The sequence below is a fragment of the Tympanuchus pallidicinctus genome, unplaced genomic scaffold (assembly GCF_026119805.1).
Source record: "Tympanuchus pallidicinctus isolate F22 unplaced genomic scaffold, pur_lepc_1.0 scaffold3, whole genome shotgun sequence".
NCBI lineage: Eukaryota > Metazoa > Chordata > Aves > Galliformes > Phasianidae > Tympanuchus > Tympanuchus pallidicinctus.
Window position 1 is genome coordinate 4,002,796 of NW_026294747.1, and position 18,610 is coordinate 4,021,405.

An 18,610-nucleotide genomic window follows, 5' to 3' on the forward strand; every position below is an offset into this window, starting at 1 on the left:
GGCATTATGAATTTTTTTAAAGAAACACTTGGCATTGGAAAGTGATGCAGAAATCCAGACCCTGATGCTTTCCTCCTGGGCTTCCTACTTCACAAACGGTTTGGGATTCAGGCTTTTGTATAACAGGGAATGTTTTAATCTTTTGGCACAACTCAGGTACACACTGTTAGTTAGGACAGCCAAATGAAAAGTGTTCTGTTTCAGGACAAAAAGAGGAGTGGTTTATTTTACATTACGCTGCTTCCTCCAGTTCATTTCTTCTGGCTTCCTTATTTTATTTATTTACTCATTTATTTGTTTTGCAGCATGTTGTATTCATCGTCAAATTCTTTGTAGCTTGGATGATTCCTGATGTACCTGCAGATGTGAAAGCCAAGATAAAACGTGAAAAATATTTGACACAGAAAATCCTGCATGAGTACGAACTTGAAAAACTGAAGGAGAGACTGTGTCAAGGTGATAAACGAGCTACAGAAAAGGAGTTCATTGCCACAGAAGGGAGAATGGAGTTATCCAGAGCCATGTAGTTGAAAAAACAACTATTTGGGATTCAGCTCATTTTAGCTTCTTTATCTGTGACTTGCTCAGTATGCATCATCTTGAAAGCTGTAGGACAGCTTCAGCCCTTTGCTTTCGGTCCAAAGATTTTAGACTTTAAGAGTCATACTGAGCATTTTAGGTTTAGTGAAAACTATTTAAGGACATGACTTAGGCACCGTTCTCTGTGTATGCATCACTTCAAATAATCAATGTAATCTTGTAATCCTACAATTTGGATCCCCAATACAAGGAATGTTAGCGAAAAGGACCCACAAGGTATCATACAGTCGTTACCACCAAGCCCTTACCCTGTATCCCAGCTGAATGAGAAAGATATCCCAGAGGACTTCTGCTGTGGAAAATGCTGAGCATTGCCTTGTGATGTGAATCTTTAAAAGCAGAAAGCACTCTTGATAGCTGGGATAGGGTTTTAGGGCATTTTTGTATCCACCGTGTTTTCTGAAGTGTTTCTTCCTGGCTTATGACGTCTGTACTCTTTTTTAGAAGGAAATAGGTTTTTAAAGATACACCAGTTTAATTCCATTTGGAATTATTTTAAGGCACAGAATCCAGGTAGTGCTTACTAATGAAGGAAAAATACCCACTGTAATTTATTTTCATTAAGCTTCGCCAGCAATAGAGTTTGCTCTTTAAATGGAGATACTGTGGAATCATCTAATTAATTTTCTAAAAGATGTGTGATTTGGAGAAATACAGCTGATTTATTTCTCCATCACAAAACTCACCATTGGAAGAACGTGCTTGACGTAAGTTTTGGGCCAAGCTGCTCCTTTGGTTGGATTCTTCCCATCTTTGTCAATGCCATCTAAGGCCTTAAAATCACCTGCCCATACCGTGTGCTGTGGAGCGTGACTTCAGAGCACAGCAGGTTGGGATTTGGGCCCCTGTGTTAATTGATCAAACCACATGATTGTATAGAGAACAGGATTCATATTCAGATGATTTTAGGAATGCCAAGTACTCTATGTTTACGTTGTTGTCCTTATGCATAGGAGCTTTTCTTTTTAATCCCCAAGAGGGAATTTCTTTTGTTCTGTCATGGGGCCTTTCTACAAAGTTATAGAAGCTGTAAGCAGGTAAATAACTACTTGTGTATAGGAGCTACCAGCTGTTTATGAATGTGCCCTTGTTTTATAATTTTAAGCAGTTATGCATTTTTATGATTTTGCTGTATTTTTAAAACATATCAACACTTCCACAATTAGTGCCTTGTTTATTTGCGTTTGGCAAAAGATGTGAAAACAATCACTATGTGGAAATGAGCATTTCCAAAGTGTGCTTGCAGGCATCATGATACTGTGAACCTGCACACATAACTGTAGTGCTAGCCACACAATGCCTGCCTTGGCACACTTGTCTTTGTTAGTGCTATGCAAACCATTCATGCCCAGCTGTCCATACCTAGGCTGCTTGGATCAGCTTGCACCAAGCTGTTGAGTTCTCTCGTGTGCAAGTACACTGGCTAGAGAGATGAGAGATTATAACATATTTGCACTTTGATAGTTATGCTTCCTTGCAAGTATACAAAAAAAAATTGGATTTGAATGCCATATCAGCCAATGATGTACTGTTTACAAGATCCACAACGTACAGTTTCCATTTTTTGTTTCAACAGACCTAGCCAATTTTGTCTAGTAACCTTGATGTTGTAATCAGTGTCTTGGGTAGAACTGTAAATACTAGCAAAAGTTCTAACACAGAAGTGCCTACCTCGAGCAAACATTGCATGGTTTGGCTGCCAGTCAAGGATTTGAAGCAGATGTACATTTCTCTCCATTTCTGTAAGTTATTCAGCTTATTCTGTAAGTTGACTTAGTAGATCAAGCATCTTGGTAGTTCACGTTTATGATGAACTGACTGTGTTCTGACATACTCAGATACATTTGAAATAATGGATTTACTGCAGGAATGCATGTATGAGTAAGCTAGCTCTGCTGCTTAATATGTAAGCCAAAGAAAAATATCAATCACCATGATTATGTGACACCAGAACTTATATACTGCAAGCACTTTGCTGCTTCTTACATACGTACTGTTAATTAAACTGCTTAATTTAGATTTCATGGTTCTGTTTTCTCCTGTTAGCAAAGCAAACTGTTGCTTCAGATAGTAAAGTAATGAGATACAAAGTTCCTGTGTATGGAACATTAGCTTCTTTAGGTCCTATAATAAATAAAGTGTCCTTTCAAGTTACTGCACTCGAAAGGTTGTCAACAAAATTGCTGTCTTGTGAATGATTCTTGCAATTAAAAAGCAAGATTAAGAACAACAAGGAAATTCCTGAGCTCAGGAAACAGCACTGATATTCAGAAGTCCCATGCAAAGGCCCTGAATTTGATCTCATGCTTGGCCTCCATTTCTTGCTTCTTCCAAATGCGTTTTTTGACATCATTTCCTATTTGATGCTGTAGAAATATCTTTTGCAGCAAAAATGAAAAAATCTGGGACCTACTTCTCTAAAATATGCAATGAAGGAATCTATCCTTACACTCCACAGCATTACTTCATGGTATAATAGAAAACTGTTGGCAAGAATGAGCACTGTCATACTAAGAGCAAACGTCACAAAGAAATCCGAAGCCTGTTTGTGTAACAGTTGGCCTTTGCTTGCCATTCAGCAGTGTTTTGGCAAAAGCTCATTGGCACACTTAGAAGGATGATAATGGTCTAAGTACCTGCTTCCTGAAGCGCTCTCAAAAAGTGGCAAAAACAGAAAAATGGTCTGGTCAGTTTGAGGATGTAGTTATCGTTAAAAGATTGGGATTTGAGATGTTCAAAGTACGCATCTGAAAGTGTCCTTTGACCAAAGGGAAGTTACTTCCACATTGGAACTGCAGCAGGTAAAGCTACAGCAGATTGCTTCATTAGAATTAGTGAAAAAAATCAAATTGGCCTTTCAAGTGTCATACAATCAGGGATTATTGTTTTTTTCAGTTGAAATCTAGTATTTATGTATTAGGTTGATATGATCCAAGCAAATGACTGCAAAATGAGTGCTACTATAAAACACTATGCTGTTTTTTTCTAGAAGATATTATTATTTTTAGATTTTTTATGTAATACTATCAGCTGGAAACAGTGGGAAAGAGTGAAAAATCCATGGACTTCTGTACTGTTCTGACTCATACTGTCATGTAATCAAAGTGGCATTTGTCTGCTACGTATGTTGCTGGTATATATGATACACTAATGTTGGAATAATTTTTTAAACATTGCATTCAGCTAACTTATATATGTACATTTAATAACCTGGCAAATAAAGCAGTGTTTATTTTTAATATGCTGTCAACTTGTTTGTGAAATATGCCCAGAGAGCCTCACAGAGAAAAATACTTGTACAGATTTCTACAGCTCAATGTATGGGATATTTGGGTGCTGTGTACAGATTTCCTACAGTAGTAATTTCAGTAGCCTGAGTAAGAAACTTAGTAAGAAAACCTTCATCTGGCCACCATCTGAAACGATGGCCACACTGTGTAATTTTGTTGCCTTACATTTCCTTAAGAAACTACTTAGCAAGGGAAATGTGGGCTAAATTCTAAGTGCATTGTAAGCAGTGCACATCAACTGTGATGGAATGAATATAGGATACCTTATGAGTGAACTTAGCCTTGAAAGTTTCTCATGTTAGAAGGCCATGGTATAGTGAAAAGATTCAGCCTTCAGGTACAGTACAAACAGTACATAACAAAGTCATTAAGGTTGGAAAAGATCTCTGATCCTCAAGTCCAACTCCATCCCATCCTCACCACGCTTGTTGATTACATCCTTCATCTCCATGGTTCTGGAACACCTCTGGGGATGGTGGCACATGTAATCCCATTCATGGAGGAAAAAAAGCAGCAAACCTCAAAGGAAATCGTAACCCAAAGTTTGAAATCTGCACATTTCATGTCAGATGTAACCAGAGCTAGAGCTAGAATGACAGGTCACTAGGTGGACCAACCTGTGGTTTGGCAAAGAGACTGGATAAAGGAAGAGCAAATGCAACCCTACCAAAGGGCTTGCTTAGATGTGAAATGCTTCCTTCCCTAAACACATGGAAAGAAGTAAAAGGAAAAATACATATGCGATCATTACCATATTGACGCTTCAAGTAATCAAGAAATTATTTGGTAATTAAATTAATTTGTAATGACAATGAGCCTCAGCTACTGTTCTTGTCTGTCTACCTGCATGCCCAGGGTCGTCACTCTGCAGCACAGTTCCAGAATCCGTGAAAAGGAATAGCTATATTAAATCTTGTTCTGGTTTTAAATAATCATTTAAATTCCCCACACTTACATCATTCAGATGCAGCTCAGGAAGTTGGCTTTTTTATTATTATTATTATTTTTTTACATAAGCATGTGTACTGAGAAATGTGCAGGGAGCTGAGTAGGATGTGAAATTCAGCCTCCAGATCAATTTTTGGAAGACGCATATGCACATTCCTTTGCAACAACTAGTGACTATGCTTTCTCAGTCAGAAATGAGTCAATCTAAAGCATTTAGTAAGTGTCTAACTCCTTGTAATTCCTCTTTTAACTCCTAGCAAAGCAGTGCTGTTAAGCGGTCAGAAGCACGTTTTGTGTTCCAGGTGCTGCCTGCCTGAGCCTTGTTGTCTGGTGGCCTGAAGGCCCGCAGCTATTACTTAGCAACACTACATGGTAGATCTACAGTCACTGCCAGAAGTGAATAGAAACCCCAGCAAATGTTGCATATCTATCTAAGCTAAGTTGGAATAAAGATGGAGATATAAACTCAGCTGGCTTTTCAAGATATTGTGTAATTTAATCAGAACCATTCACTGTAGGTGGTAATAAAGATATTAAACTACTCTTTTTAGAATGATTCTTTGTTCCCTGGTATCAGGCTCTGATCCGATTGCATACAGTCCAAAGGCAGAGCAATTGCTGTAAAACATCATTGGGTTACTTCTCTGAGTGATGTCTTTAATCAGCCAGCCTGAAACTGCTGTGTTTAAAGGCTAAACAAGAAATGGTGGGACAATCAAAATAAAAACAGCTGTTTTCAACAGGAGAATAGCTAAGGAACTGTTAATTAGATCTACAAGTTCAAGAATTATAAACAGAGCTGTAAATACATAAAGGACCTGTTTCTATTTATGTATGTGTGCCTGTAAAAGTGGGTCAAGAGATTTGCATAAATACAGCTCACCACGTGATGGAAATCATTAATTATGTGACCACCAGCTGAACCAGCAGTTCAGTACTGTAAGGTGTCAAGACTCCACACTGCTGTAACTAAGATACTAGTGCTTTACAAGCAAAAAGTATTTCCAGCTTTCCCCTCTCATAAGGATTGCCACTGTGCCACGACAGCTTTTCTGACTTCCTCAGAAGTGGCAGTATTACTAAATACTGAATTCTGTGTGCCAGGTAACACTTCCACTCATCTGCTAGCAAAGACTTCCTTTCATGGTGTTACAGTGAGAAGGATTAGTGCAATGGGAAAGCAAGACAGGAGTAGCAAAAGGACAAACAGAAAAGGAATGCTCACCCATCTCTGAGGACCTAGGCTTGCAGAGAGAAACTCCATGAGGGAGGGATCTCCAACCAGAGCTCCTTCCCCAGCTCCTGCCCCTTAAATGGGGCCTAAGAGAGGTGCAGCCAGGCTCCAACCCTTCCAGTCACGCAGCTGAATTGCCTTCACTTGTGCTCCCAGGGCTGACCCAGTCCTTTCCCCAGGTGATCAATCAGTGGCTCAGGCTGTGACTCAACAGTTATCATACACATGGATTTCTCTTTCTCAAAAGAGAAGGCTGCAGGGTGACTTCATTGCAGACTTCCAGTACCTGAAGGGCGCCTATAAACAGGAGGGGAGTCAACTCTCTGGGAAGGCAGAAAAATAGCAGGACAAGGGGAAGCAGTTTAAAGTTGAAGGAGGAAAGATTTAGGTTGGATATCAGGGGGAAGTTCTGTACTATGAGAGTGGTGAGGTGCTGGAACAGCTGCCCAGAGAGGCAGTGGATGCCCTGTCCCTAGAGGTGTTCAAGGCCAGATTGGATGGGATCCTGGGCAGCCTGGTCTGGTACCAAATAGGGAGGTTGGTGGCCCTGCCTGTGGCAGGGGGGGTTGCAGATTCGTGATCCTTGAGGTCCCTTCCAACCCAAGCCCTTCTATGAAATAGAATTTCTCAAGAAATACTTATGTGTCAGCCAAGAACCAAGCCATCCTTTATTAATGATACTTTCAAGCACTTCAGTGCCTCTGTAGCTTGCGTGTATGTTCAGGCCAGAGAAACATTGACAGATGTCAGGTGTAGCATGAAGTTGTCCTGGGGAAAAGCACACTTTCTATATGTATAACCAATGAATAAAAAGATGTTGACATAACTATGAAATAAACAAGAGAGTTTGGCTAAGTAGGTTATAATAACAAAAAGAGAACAGATAGAAAGCTTACCTGCATCCTGGGCTCACTGCAAAACCCCAGAGGAGGGATATCCAGAAGAGATCCTTCCTTACTGGTAGCCAGCTCTTAAGTGGGTCTAGGAGAGGTGGAGCCAGGCTTCACCCCTTCTGGCAGCACAGCTGAATTGCCTTCACCTGAGCTCCCATGGCTGACTCATTCAGAGTACCCTCAATCAGAGGTTCAGGCTGTGATTCAGCAGTTCCCATACACCATCCCTCTGCCTTTTTCCATTCTTTTTAGTGAGGCAGCCTTCTACACCATCATAAGGCAAGTTTTTATAAAGATTTATCAATGGAAAAGGCTCATGCTCTGAGAGCAGGAACACTGAGATTCTGTGTGTATCATGGTATACCTATAAACTGCTCAGAGCCTTTTTATTATGCTTTTGCTGGGTATCCACGTAAAAATAGCAAGTTATTGGCTACTTTTTTTATTGGCAGTTAAGACAGGAACTGAAATGAAGTATCTAAGAGGTTGATTCAATGGAAAGGGTAAAGCAGGCTTCCTTCTACTTTTGCAGCTGGAAGAAATTAAATGCAAAGGAAGGTTTTGGAGCATTTGCTTCACTTTCAATGCAAGGATAAACTCTGCTTCAAACATCAATCAAGAAAGAAGACACCTCCCTGTGTGCAGGGCACCCCCTATTCTCCTGCACGTACCTCCACATATCAGTGATGGATTCACACAGCCTCCTTAAGGTATTTTGCCTCGCTCCTGGGCACAAGGACAGCTTGCTTCATGCATATGGTGAGGATGGGGCAAATGCTGAGCCAGGTAACTTCAGTTTTGTTTGTGGAGAAAATAGTTACAACTTCCTAGAGGGTCATCGTGGTGAATTATTTAACTCTGAAACAAATGCCAATTATTTGTGAACAAATGCACAATATTTTCTGTCATTCTGAAGCTGTATAATTAAGTCTCTGTACAGGAAAAGGACTGATATTATTGAGTACAGGAAAAGTAAATAATACAGGGTCAATGTACTCTTCAAAGAATACATTCTTTTACTGCTACATTCTTAAAGTATGCTGTTCGGTCTAGAGATGTTCCAGCAAGGCCAATCCAAAACAGTAGATAGGAAAATTTCTGTTGGTTTTAATGCTTTTGATCAGATTTGTCAGTAAAATGCATAACACCCCAAAAAATACAGTCCCACCAGAAGTCTCTTCTCAAAACTGGCAATAATGAGCCAACCAACTGTGGGATGTTCATGTTAGCTGCAGTTCAGAGAGCAGACTTCTGACAGGTAAAGTGGACACGTCACACTTTATGCTTCTGCATTTGGACAGAAAACAGACACAGATTCATGGAGCTGCAGATGTCCTCTTGGACACTGCTCACAGGCCTCCTGTCCATAGGGCTCACATCTCCATATGGAAAATGGAGAACCACTGAGAGGTGTGCCAGTTTTTCAGACATCTGCAGACAACAAAAATGTTTGATCTGCAGCTACACCTCTCTAGCCCTCCATCTCTCCCTGGGTGTAACTGCAGCAGCAGCAGGAGACTGCTAAGTGGAGCCCTTCTCTCATTTTCTTAGGAATAAACTCACCAAGCTTGGGTTCTCCACTCTGATCAGTTTTGCCTTCCTTTATTTCCTGTAACACTTGTGCAGAATGACTTGCTTCTTTTTGAGAGCATCGATCCATTGCCAGAAAACCCATTGAGTGGGTGGATATTTTCTGAGGATGGCAGCGTGCAGCCTAAATGCTTGCATCAATCCTTTCTTCTGCTCCCTATCTGAGGGGATTTTTGAGAACAGGTTGCTCTCAGACTGGCTTCCTCTTTATGTAACAGCACAATTCGAAGAAGTCAAAAGCTGAAGACATGTATATCCACTATAACTCCATCCTCCCACGGTGTTAGAGATGAAAACATTCCCTGCCATGAAGCCAGCAGCAAAACCCCCATCTGTTTTCTGAGATGGGGTTACACCATATACTGACACCAATGCTTGTATTCTGAAGATACCAATTCAGGGAACTCTGAGGATCATACAGAATGACTTCAGGTGACAGAATTGTTGATCTCCAGCCCTGAATATTCTGCAATTTGGAATGAAGTAAAGTAGCCAAAGAGCAGAGAAAGCAGAAAAACCAAAACTTTGATAAATATTATGATTTCAAAATTTTATTTTTAAGATTCACAACTGATCTCTTCATCAAAATACGTTTATTTATTTCTTTTATTGCTTTCGTATTCACCTGTACTATTAAAAATGCCAGCGACACGAGTTAGGATATTTTGAATCTCCACTTTTGGAAATCATTCCTTTGGCTTTCTTTCCTGATTTGTTTCCCATTTTTTAAAAAATAAGACTTTTCATGAAATAGAGGTCTTACTGACCTGTTTTGAAACTGAAAATAGGCTTTAAACCATACAAAGATTTCTAAATAGGCAACTAAATATGCTTTGGGGAAAGGCTTAAAATACTAAGACCACAAGTTTTCATTATATTTTGTTATCATCAAAGACAAGAAGCTTTGTGGTTCTTGACAATCTCAGTTTCCCACCTTGTTCTGCCAGACTGGGTAACCAGTTCCAAAATTTGAGCTACACATGCTCATTTTCCTCAGAACTCTTTCCTGATACAAAGAAAACTATGAATTTCTGAGCCTGATTTCTCTTGAAGTGGCAAATAGCAAGAAAAATTATGTTTAAGTGTTAAGTGTATTGGAAATTGGCCTCAATGTCTGTCAATGTTATCAACTGTTTGCAATTATTTTAGTTTTGAAGGTGATCTCTTTCTATCCCTCTAATCCTTGACAAAAGAGATTAATAAAAAGCTTGGAGGAAGAGGTTAATTCAGCTGTTCCATACACTGGCCATCCCACTTCTGTTGATATTAAACATTTATGCATACACAAGAACCACTGGAGCTGTAACTTTTTATCACCCTACTACAGGGAAACGGGGACTACAGGGGAAGATGAGGCATTGAGAATTTGTTGGGGGGGGGGGGGAAGGGGCATATGTATGTGAAATAAAAATAGCTTTCACCACCCCAAGAAAGTTCTAGTTCTGGTCTGTTTTCAGGCTGACAACCTGTCAGGGGTGTGGGAAAGCAATTCCAGAACGTGCTTCATTGTAGATATTGTAGATATTTCTGACAAAAAAAAAAGCTAGAAATCATGGGAAATTCCTACTGTATTAAAGATCCTATTCCTTGAGAGGGACTTTCAGTAGAGAAACTTGAGGGTTTTTTTTGTTTATACCATCTGACCTCTTCTATACCCCACTCAGGCTTACGAGGGGAATCCTGCTCTCTTTCTCCCTCTCTGGAGATAGTTTCCCATTTCCTTCAGGATGCATGATTAGTCATCCATCCTTTTAGTGAAAAAGGATTAACATGGATCATTTTGAGGTCTATTAAAAGTGCTGTAGTGTATGGGGCAGCTTTTGAAAGACAAGCAATCAATTTATGAAGCCTTTTGGAAAACACAGTACAAGACACAAGCGAAGGAAAGATGCCCATACACACTGCAATGGCACGTGCTGCACGAAGCCCTTAGGTGTAATGTTAACCAGATGCAAAATTACCTCTCAGTGATTTATGACGTGTACTGGTGATGAAGCACGCAGCATTCTGAGAATGATTCATATCCTTGTCATAAACGGAAAGAAGTTGGCAGTTTGTCAAGAAAATTCATCTGTGAGAGCAGAGCAGATTGATCCATCACCAGTGATGTAGTAACATGAGCTGGACTGAGCTCAGGGATTCAGTGGAGATTTTTTATTAAACATAAAATACCTCCAGGGAAAGGTGTTTCCATGAGCCATGGGGCCTCCCAGTGGAGAAGAATTTGGAATTGAAGAAGATATTACCAACAGAACGCATTTTTGAGACTATTTTCTTTCCAGCCATTCAGTTTGGGAATGTGGTTATTTCTGAGCTTTGATTGTTGTATTATTATTCCTAATAGAAAGTCAAAACACCATGAACCATGCCAATCCAAAGACCACAGAAGGTAACCATTGAAATGATTATGACATTCTCAGCCCTTTGGAATGCATAAGACATCAAGAAAGAAAAGAATATGTACCAACATACAAGTATGTGGATAAACTGGAAGTTTTAGACACATTTTTACTGAATGTATGAGTAATTCCTTAATAATTAGTTAAACAAGAAAGAAACACCACTTTTGTACACAAACAAAACCACCAGCTATCCCAGCTGATACAACGAATTCTGGTTTGGGAAGCTAAATCTGCAACAGGGAAGCTGAAAGTGCACTAATCCTCATCTAAAATCTAGAGCTAAATGTGATTTTTGGCATCAGGGTTGAAAATGGTGAGGAAGAACGTGGTGGGAGAAGGACTCAGCTGCTGACTTTCTAGACCCTTCTAATTATACCTTCAGAAAGGCAGACACATTAGATCAAGTCTCCAGTTCAGCATGATAAAGGGAAAAAAAAAGGCATCCGTGCAGAGAACTCATAGCATGATTCAGATGACTATAAGACAATTTACTTTTTTGTTCTGGAAATAGCCCTGATGATTTTACAGGAGTTTATATATAAATTAAGACCTACAGTTTGGAACTGGAGGAAAATATTAAGTGAGAGAACAAGAAAGTGAACAGCTAGATTTAACAAGTTATGTGTTACAAAAATTAATTACCTAGCTGCAGCCCCTTGGGTGTGATCTTAGGACACCTGGCAAACAGCACAGAACTGTGCTCGTATTCTTTCATATTTCTACACATTTCAGTTGTGGGTTTTGCTTGACTGTGGCGTAATGCATATTTTTTGTTAATAAAGCAGGCTTAGTTTGTAAGAAATACAAACCCCTCATAGGCCTTTAGAACAACAAAACGGTGAGAGAACTTCTGAGGACCTAGCATCACTTCTTCAGGCAGGCTGTAGAGGATGTGATTCTGTGTATGGGGGGCTGTTAGCTAAAGATAGACTGCTGGTAAAATGCAATGTGCACATTAAGGTTAGTTCTATGCAAAAAGCCAAATCCTGAATTCCTTTATTGTTACTCTGCTGAGACATACCTCCTGCTGAGTTAGGGAGGAATGCAGCCCAAGCAGAGACTTGGACAGTTGTCCTTTTCCTCCTTTAAATTATTATTTTCTAGTGTAGTGAGAAATTTATGTAGCACTAAAACAGAATAAGGAGCACTGCCTTGTAAGATCTGTCTACACTCTTATATTTGTCTTTAGCAAACAGAGCAGCATTCATGGCTCATACACTGCAGTGTACAGAGATAGCATAAATGGTGAAACTGATCGCTTCTCCCAGAGTGAGAAAAGAAGCTATTTAAGACCTCCCCATTAAAGAGTGCCCATAAGGTTCAAAAGGAAGCAGCCAGAAAGCCTCTGCCACAGGAATAGACAGTAAGTTTCTCAGCCACAGAACATGAGTTGTAATAGTCAGACGTGGCGCAGCAGAAGGGCCACAGAGACTCGTATGTAGACATCAGCTGTTCAGATGAGGGCTGTTGGGCTGAAAACCAAAGGGCAGAAAAGCTCGTTCTGGCTTCTGGAACACAAATGCCAACTTAAGAGACAGAGGAGTAAAGCCTGAACCTGGTAAGGGCTGAAGGTAGAGACTAAGTCTCTCAAACATTTTGAACTTTTAAGTTTAGTAAGACCAGTAAACATGGAATTACCATGCACTTCCCTTGTAGAAGACCCGGCATAGCTAAAAATATCCAAACTGGGCACACAGAGATGAGATAAGACATACGCAGGAGGCTCCGTTTGACACAGACAGAATTGAGTCAGCCAGAAGAACTCCTTGAAACATTTCAGTTTGTGGCTCACTGCATTCAGAGGAGCCTGGGAAGGAAGGAGAAGGACAAACCTGGAAGTGAATCAGAACAACACTCTTAACTAAGCGGGCATGCATAACCTTAATCCTGTGTATAAATATATAAAATTAACATGCTAAATAGGGATCCAGAAACACAATACTCATTTCAATTCGTGTCCACAAAGCCTGCTCCTGCCAGAGCAGTGCCACTCTAATACAGCTGTCAAAGTTCGTATCACCCCATGGCACTACACAATATACTTGGAATCACAGCTTCCTCTGGTGGAATAAAGTAGTTAATCTACCAGGTATGTGACAATGTATTTATAACAAAAAACAAGGAAAAAAAAAAAAATGTATGTTTACACCAAAACACCAGATTATAAAATGAAATGCACATGGGAGTCTAAGCTTGAAGATACTCCTTCTGACATTCAGAAAAAGGCTCTTAATTCAGGAATTGATATTTTAGTTACATTTAGAGCTCACAGATGTCTGATGCCTTGGCAACAAGCTGGCTATGTGATACCCCGATCTTCCCCACGCTCCACAGAACACAATGTAATTAACATGGATCTAGTCAACAGTGCCCTAAAATAAAGCAAAGGTTTTCTTGTTATCTTGAAATATGCATTGTCCCAAGGCTTTCTGGGAAGGAGGAACAGCTTACGCATTCAGCAAAGCAACAGAAAGACCTTCCCGAGCTCATATTACCTCTGAAGTTATTGGTTTTCCTTTATATGTTGTGGTAAGAAGAGTAACGTGAGCTTTTACACCTTCAAAACCACAAACATATTGTCCAAAGAAAATATCGAGTACTTAACTTTTTAAATATTTGTTGTATCAAAGAGGAGATAACTTAATGGTTTGTACAAAGCAAAGAATCTCAAAAGATGTGTTGAGGATAACTTCCACTCATAGTTGTAGCAGATTAAATTGGTACAGACCAATTTAATGAGAAAGGAGTTACAACAAAGGTATGGTGATGGAAGGACTGACACAATAGAGAGGTACTATAAAGGAAGGGAAAAAGACTGCTCACCTGTATCAGAAGATTCTAGGCTCACAGGAGAAAGCCTAACCAAGGAGGACTTCCAGGAAGAGATCCTTCCTCAGAGGCAGTCAGCCTTAAATGGGGTCTAAGAGAGGCGCAGCCAGGCTCCAACCCTTCTGTTCATACAGCTGAATTGCCTTCACCTGTGCTCCTGGGGCTGACCAGGTCCTTTCTCCAGATGCTCAATCAGTGGTTCAGGCCATGACTCAACAGTTCCTATACAGTAATGATTTCTGAGATCAACAAAAACCACAGTAATGAAAGCTGGTTGTTTCAATCCAGCTTTCTAATAAAATAAGACTTGCAGTATTTGTTGTATTGTTTCCCTTCATCAATATTTTTGAACATTTTCCTCTCAAATTTTCCAGAAACTTTGAAGTTCCAGAGTTAAGACTTCCCTCTAAGTTCCAGAGAAGTAGTCTACCAGAAGTACTTTTGTAAAGAAAAAAAAATGAGACAGCGAGAGAAAGGAAAAAGGCATAGAGATGACATGACAGTACTAAAGACACAGGCAGGAAAGCATTTGGGAACATGCATGGGAGGTCTCGAGTTCACATAGATCCTGCAGGGCCTGCTGGAGAAGGGCTAGTGGGAGGCTGGCATTACTAAAGACAGGAAAATGGTGGCTCAGAAAGTCAGATCACTCCAGTGTTCATACAATCAGTGATGCTTGACTGTATATTTTAAGTAAAATGATGGGATCTTCAATTAAAATATTAGTAAGGTAAGGATATGCTGGCATTGCTTCCTTGGATTTATAGAATCATAGAATCACAAGGTTGGGAGGGACCCACAAGATCATCTAGTCCAACTGTCCTCCCATTACCATTGCTACCACAAGCACTAAACCAGATCTATTAGCTCCTCATCCAGACACCTCTTGAACACTGCCAGGGTCAGTGACTCCACCACCTCCCTGGGCAGTCATTCCAGTGCCTGACCACTTTGAGAGAAAAAGATTTTCCCTATGTCTAATCTAAACCTCCCCTGGTGCAACTTGTGGACATTTCTGCAGGTCCTGTTTGTTGCCTGGGAGAAGAGGCCAAAAATTTGCGTGGTTTGATGCAGATGCAAAGATTTGACATAAGAACCTGTAGTGGAAATGCTAAGTCACAGCCTGAACCGGTGATTGGTGCAGTTATACAAATCATTTCAGTACTTTTCTACACAGAAGGGCTAGGAAATAGCAGTAGAAAGTAGACAAGTGTCCTTAAATCACCAGAACTTATTCTGCAGAGCTCAGTGGTGAAGATGAAACGTATTGGCTGTTTCTATCACCAGAAAATTATGCCTTGTATGTATAGATTACTAATTACAGTTTTACATGTGACTTTCTCTGTTAACAAGCTGCATTAAATGTAACAGTTTCTCCATACATTCCTCCCACACAACATTTTCTGTACTATGATTTAATTAAGTCTGTCAATAAGCCCATATTTGACATAAGGGAGAATTATTCTCCATGTTCTGTATATATTAAAAAAAAGAACAATAAAAATTGAGGCATGGAAAAATGAAGTGACAAATTCAGGCAGGAATATCAATCCCAGACTCAACACTGCAGTCTAAGAGTCTGCCCACAAACCCATATGTCAGTTCCCTGCTACGGTAAGCACAACTATTTTTCAAATACATATGATGAGCTGTTTTTTTGTTTGTTTGTTTTTTCTTAAACCACCAATAGTTTCCTGTACAAATGGTGCATGTGAAGTTACTTTTGATTTATTTTTAATAGCTATTCTATTAAACGAATGTCTGCAGTGCTGCTCAAAGCTGTGATCTGCATCAACAGCAATTCCTCTCAGTACTTCTCTTAATACATTTTAAAATAATTTTAAGAGACAAGTCAGCAGAAAAAAGAGGTATTACTGCAACTTCAGAAAAGATGTTTCTGGTTTTCTAATTCTAGCAATAAACAGGCATCATCATAAATTCTTCAATTGATACATGTATATCAAGGTATTCCAAGGAGTGAAAACAGACCTGATTATTTAAGAATCAAACTCTTGTGTAAAAGCCTCCCCATGCCGTTAAACCAACCAACAATGTATATTGTGGCACAATAAAGTGGTAGATTAATGTTGTAAAAGAAGATTCCCATCAGATTAGCAAAAGATAATATGCTTCAGTCCTTGGCTAAGATTCATTGTGGGTATTTGCATCCCACTCACCAAGTGTTGCATGGCTCGTCTGTGTTCTGAGAGAATTCTTACTCCGTTTCACCCTCAGAGGTAGGTGCGTTTCTGTCTGTAGTGTGACAGATGGCTCGACTTCCTCAGGGGTCCTTTGCATTTAACTCATGAAGAAGTACAGGAATTGAAAGGAGCAGATGTTCCTATATTATTTGGCAGAAAGATAAGCACCCGGATCTACTTTCAAGATAAACACTTCTATAGTGTTGAATTCTATACTGTTGAACTTCTGTGCAGATACGCAGCATAAATAAATAAACATTTTCAAATACCAGTGTCATTGCTCTGGCAATTGGCTGAATTTCTTTTAGAGGGTTGCTTTGTTGCTAATATTACAAAAGAATTGGGAAAAGGAAAACAGGACATTCTCAGTGTAGAACAACTGGAAAAATTCATGTCATGGAGTAGCCATATAAGCTAACTTCTAAACACCTGCTGCTTTGTTTTCACATGAAATGTGGTATGCTATTAGAAAATCAAAGATTTCACTCGTCATTTGCTGGTGGTTTTTACCACTTGGGGGCAGAAGCAGCAGTCTCAACACGATGGTGAAAAATGCGCTGGCAGAACACGAGGCAAACACACCCTGGATCATCTGAAAACCTGATACTGCCTTGAGAAATAACACTGAGAACTCGTATGTTTAAAACAAGATATTCCTTATTACCAAAAAGTACGGTTTTCAGACATTTTTATGGGGTTCCTTTTGTTTATTTGCCTAATTTGTAAATGACTGTTATCTTTTCCTAAAGCAGCAGCAGATTTCCAAGCACTGGGCTGTGTAACAAATCATCAGTACATATCACCTATATTAGTGCAGAGATTTCCAGGAAAAGTGCTTCCAATTCAGCCTGGAAGTAGCAAGTGCCTCGTAAGAATAGTGTGGGTCTTCTGTCCAGTAGTACGCTGTTATGTTTTCTATTTGCCCCTGTGATCTTGGCCCAAAGTTCCAGATTCCTATTTCTAAGAAGGGAAAGAGTCCTCGTGAATGAGCATTTTCTGTCCACATGCATACATGCTCTAGTATGTTTCAGTATGTCCATGTTCTTTGGGGCATGAAAAAAAGAGAAAAATTAATACTTGTATTTGCAGGGTTGTAGTGAAAACCTCCTTCCTGACAAGCAAGGTCGTTATTTGAGCTTTACTTTGGGATTTTACAGTTTCACGTTCCCCCCTAAAAAAATAACATTTATCTGAAAGTGACATCAATTTCCATTGGGTTCAGTAGACAGCTACCATAAATAGAAGAAAAGAGTTGCATCATAATTTTTAAGGCATATTTATGCTATCCTCAGTCCAAAGTGACTTGGTATTACAGGCATGCATTTAACAGCATAATTAAGATTTTAAACTCAAAACTTTTTTTCCAAAGGAGATAAAAAGTTTTTAAGAACAACATTGTGGCATCTTCTTGTGCACAGGGAAAATAAAATGTATTAGAAGTAACACATGTGATTGTATGATTTAAAGAAACACACATAATTATAGACTGGCATAGGTTGGAAGGGACCATTCATTTGTAACCTCAGTGGACTCAGTTGCCAACCACTAGATCTGCTAGAATTTCTTTTAAAAATGGATCATGAAATGCATATTCATTTGTAACTGCTGTGTGCACAACACCTGGGAAAGAGCAAATCCATTTGTCAGTGTACTAGCAGCAAAGGTAAGGTCAAAAAATGAATTAAAGTTCACCCTCGGTAAGTTTGGAGATGACACCAAGTTGGCAGGCAGTGCTCATCTGCCTGGAGGATGGATGTGGTTGAGTCACCATTCCCAGAGGTGTTCAAGAAACTTCTAGGTGTTGTATTAAGAGGCATGTTTTACTGGGGAAACATTGGTGGTAAGTGAATGATTGGACTGAATGATCTTGGAGGTCTTTCCCAACCTTGGTGATTCTATTATTCTATCATTGTTAAATGTTTTAGCTGAAGGTATAGTTTGCTTTAAAAATGCTAAATCTTAGGCAAGAGAGATGTAAACTGCTGTGCTGGTTTCACGGTCCTCAAAATGGATTATGCTATATTTAGACCCAATTCAGAGGTTTGCTGTGGAAAATTTTGAGAATAAGATGTAAACTAAAAATGAAAAATTGAGTGAATTCACTTATTAAAATAGCTCAGTCAAAAACCTATAAAAATGGGTTATTTACAGAAATCTCCCTCCAATGTTCTTAGAGATTTTTCAGAACTGTTTCTCACTGGATGGCTTTTGGCTGGTTGTCTTTGCTTCTGACCAATACGTGAACACTTACTTAGCAATGATGTTCATGCTAAAATTTTCTGCATCACGTTTCATTTCACCTGGTACTGATGCCAACTCATGATTATTTCAGCTGAATTGAAATTAGGCTTTTTGTGAGAAGAGAATGTGGACAATTATTCATTATAGAAATAACTATTGATAACAATATTGATAACATTACTGTTATACACTAGTGTATTATTTGTTTCCTCTAAACATGTCTTGCTCTCCCAGGATTAAAAAATTAACACATAATACTTAAAAAGCTGATAAGTCTGTGCATCGTTTATAACTCTGCTGACATTAGCTTTCTATCCTATCCTCTCCTCTCCTCTCCTCTCCTATCCTCTCCTATCCTCTCCTCTCCTCTCCTATCCTCTCC

General features: G+C 39.5%; 1 protein-coding gene across 7 annotated transcripts in view; it reads left to right on the forward strand.

The window, feature by feature from the left end:
• Nucleotides 1-2,686, forward strand: part of ANO5 (anoctamin 5) — a 49,393-nt gene extending 46,707 nt beyond the window's left edge. For all 7 annotated transcript variants that reach the window (XM_052694349.1, XM_052694350.1, XM_052694352.1 and 4 more), the window contains one exon: nucleotides 306-2,686. In XM_052694349.1, coding sequence (XP_052550309.1) covers nucleotides 306-527 — 222 coding nt within the window. In that variant the 3' untranslated portion in view covers nucleotides 528-2,686. The remainder of the gene's footprint in view (nucleotides 1-305) is intronic.
• The last annotated feature ends 15,924 nt before the right edge of the window (nucleotides 2,687-18,610 follow it).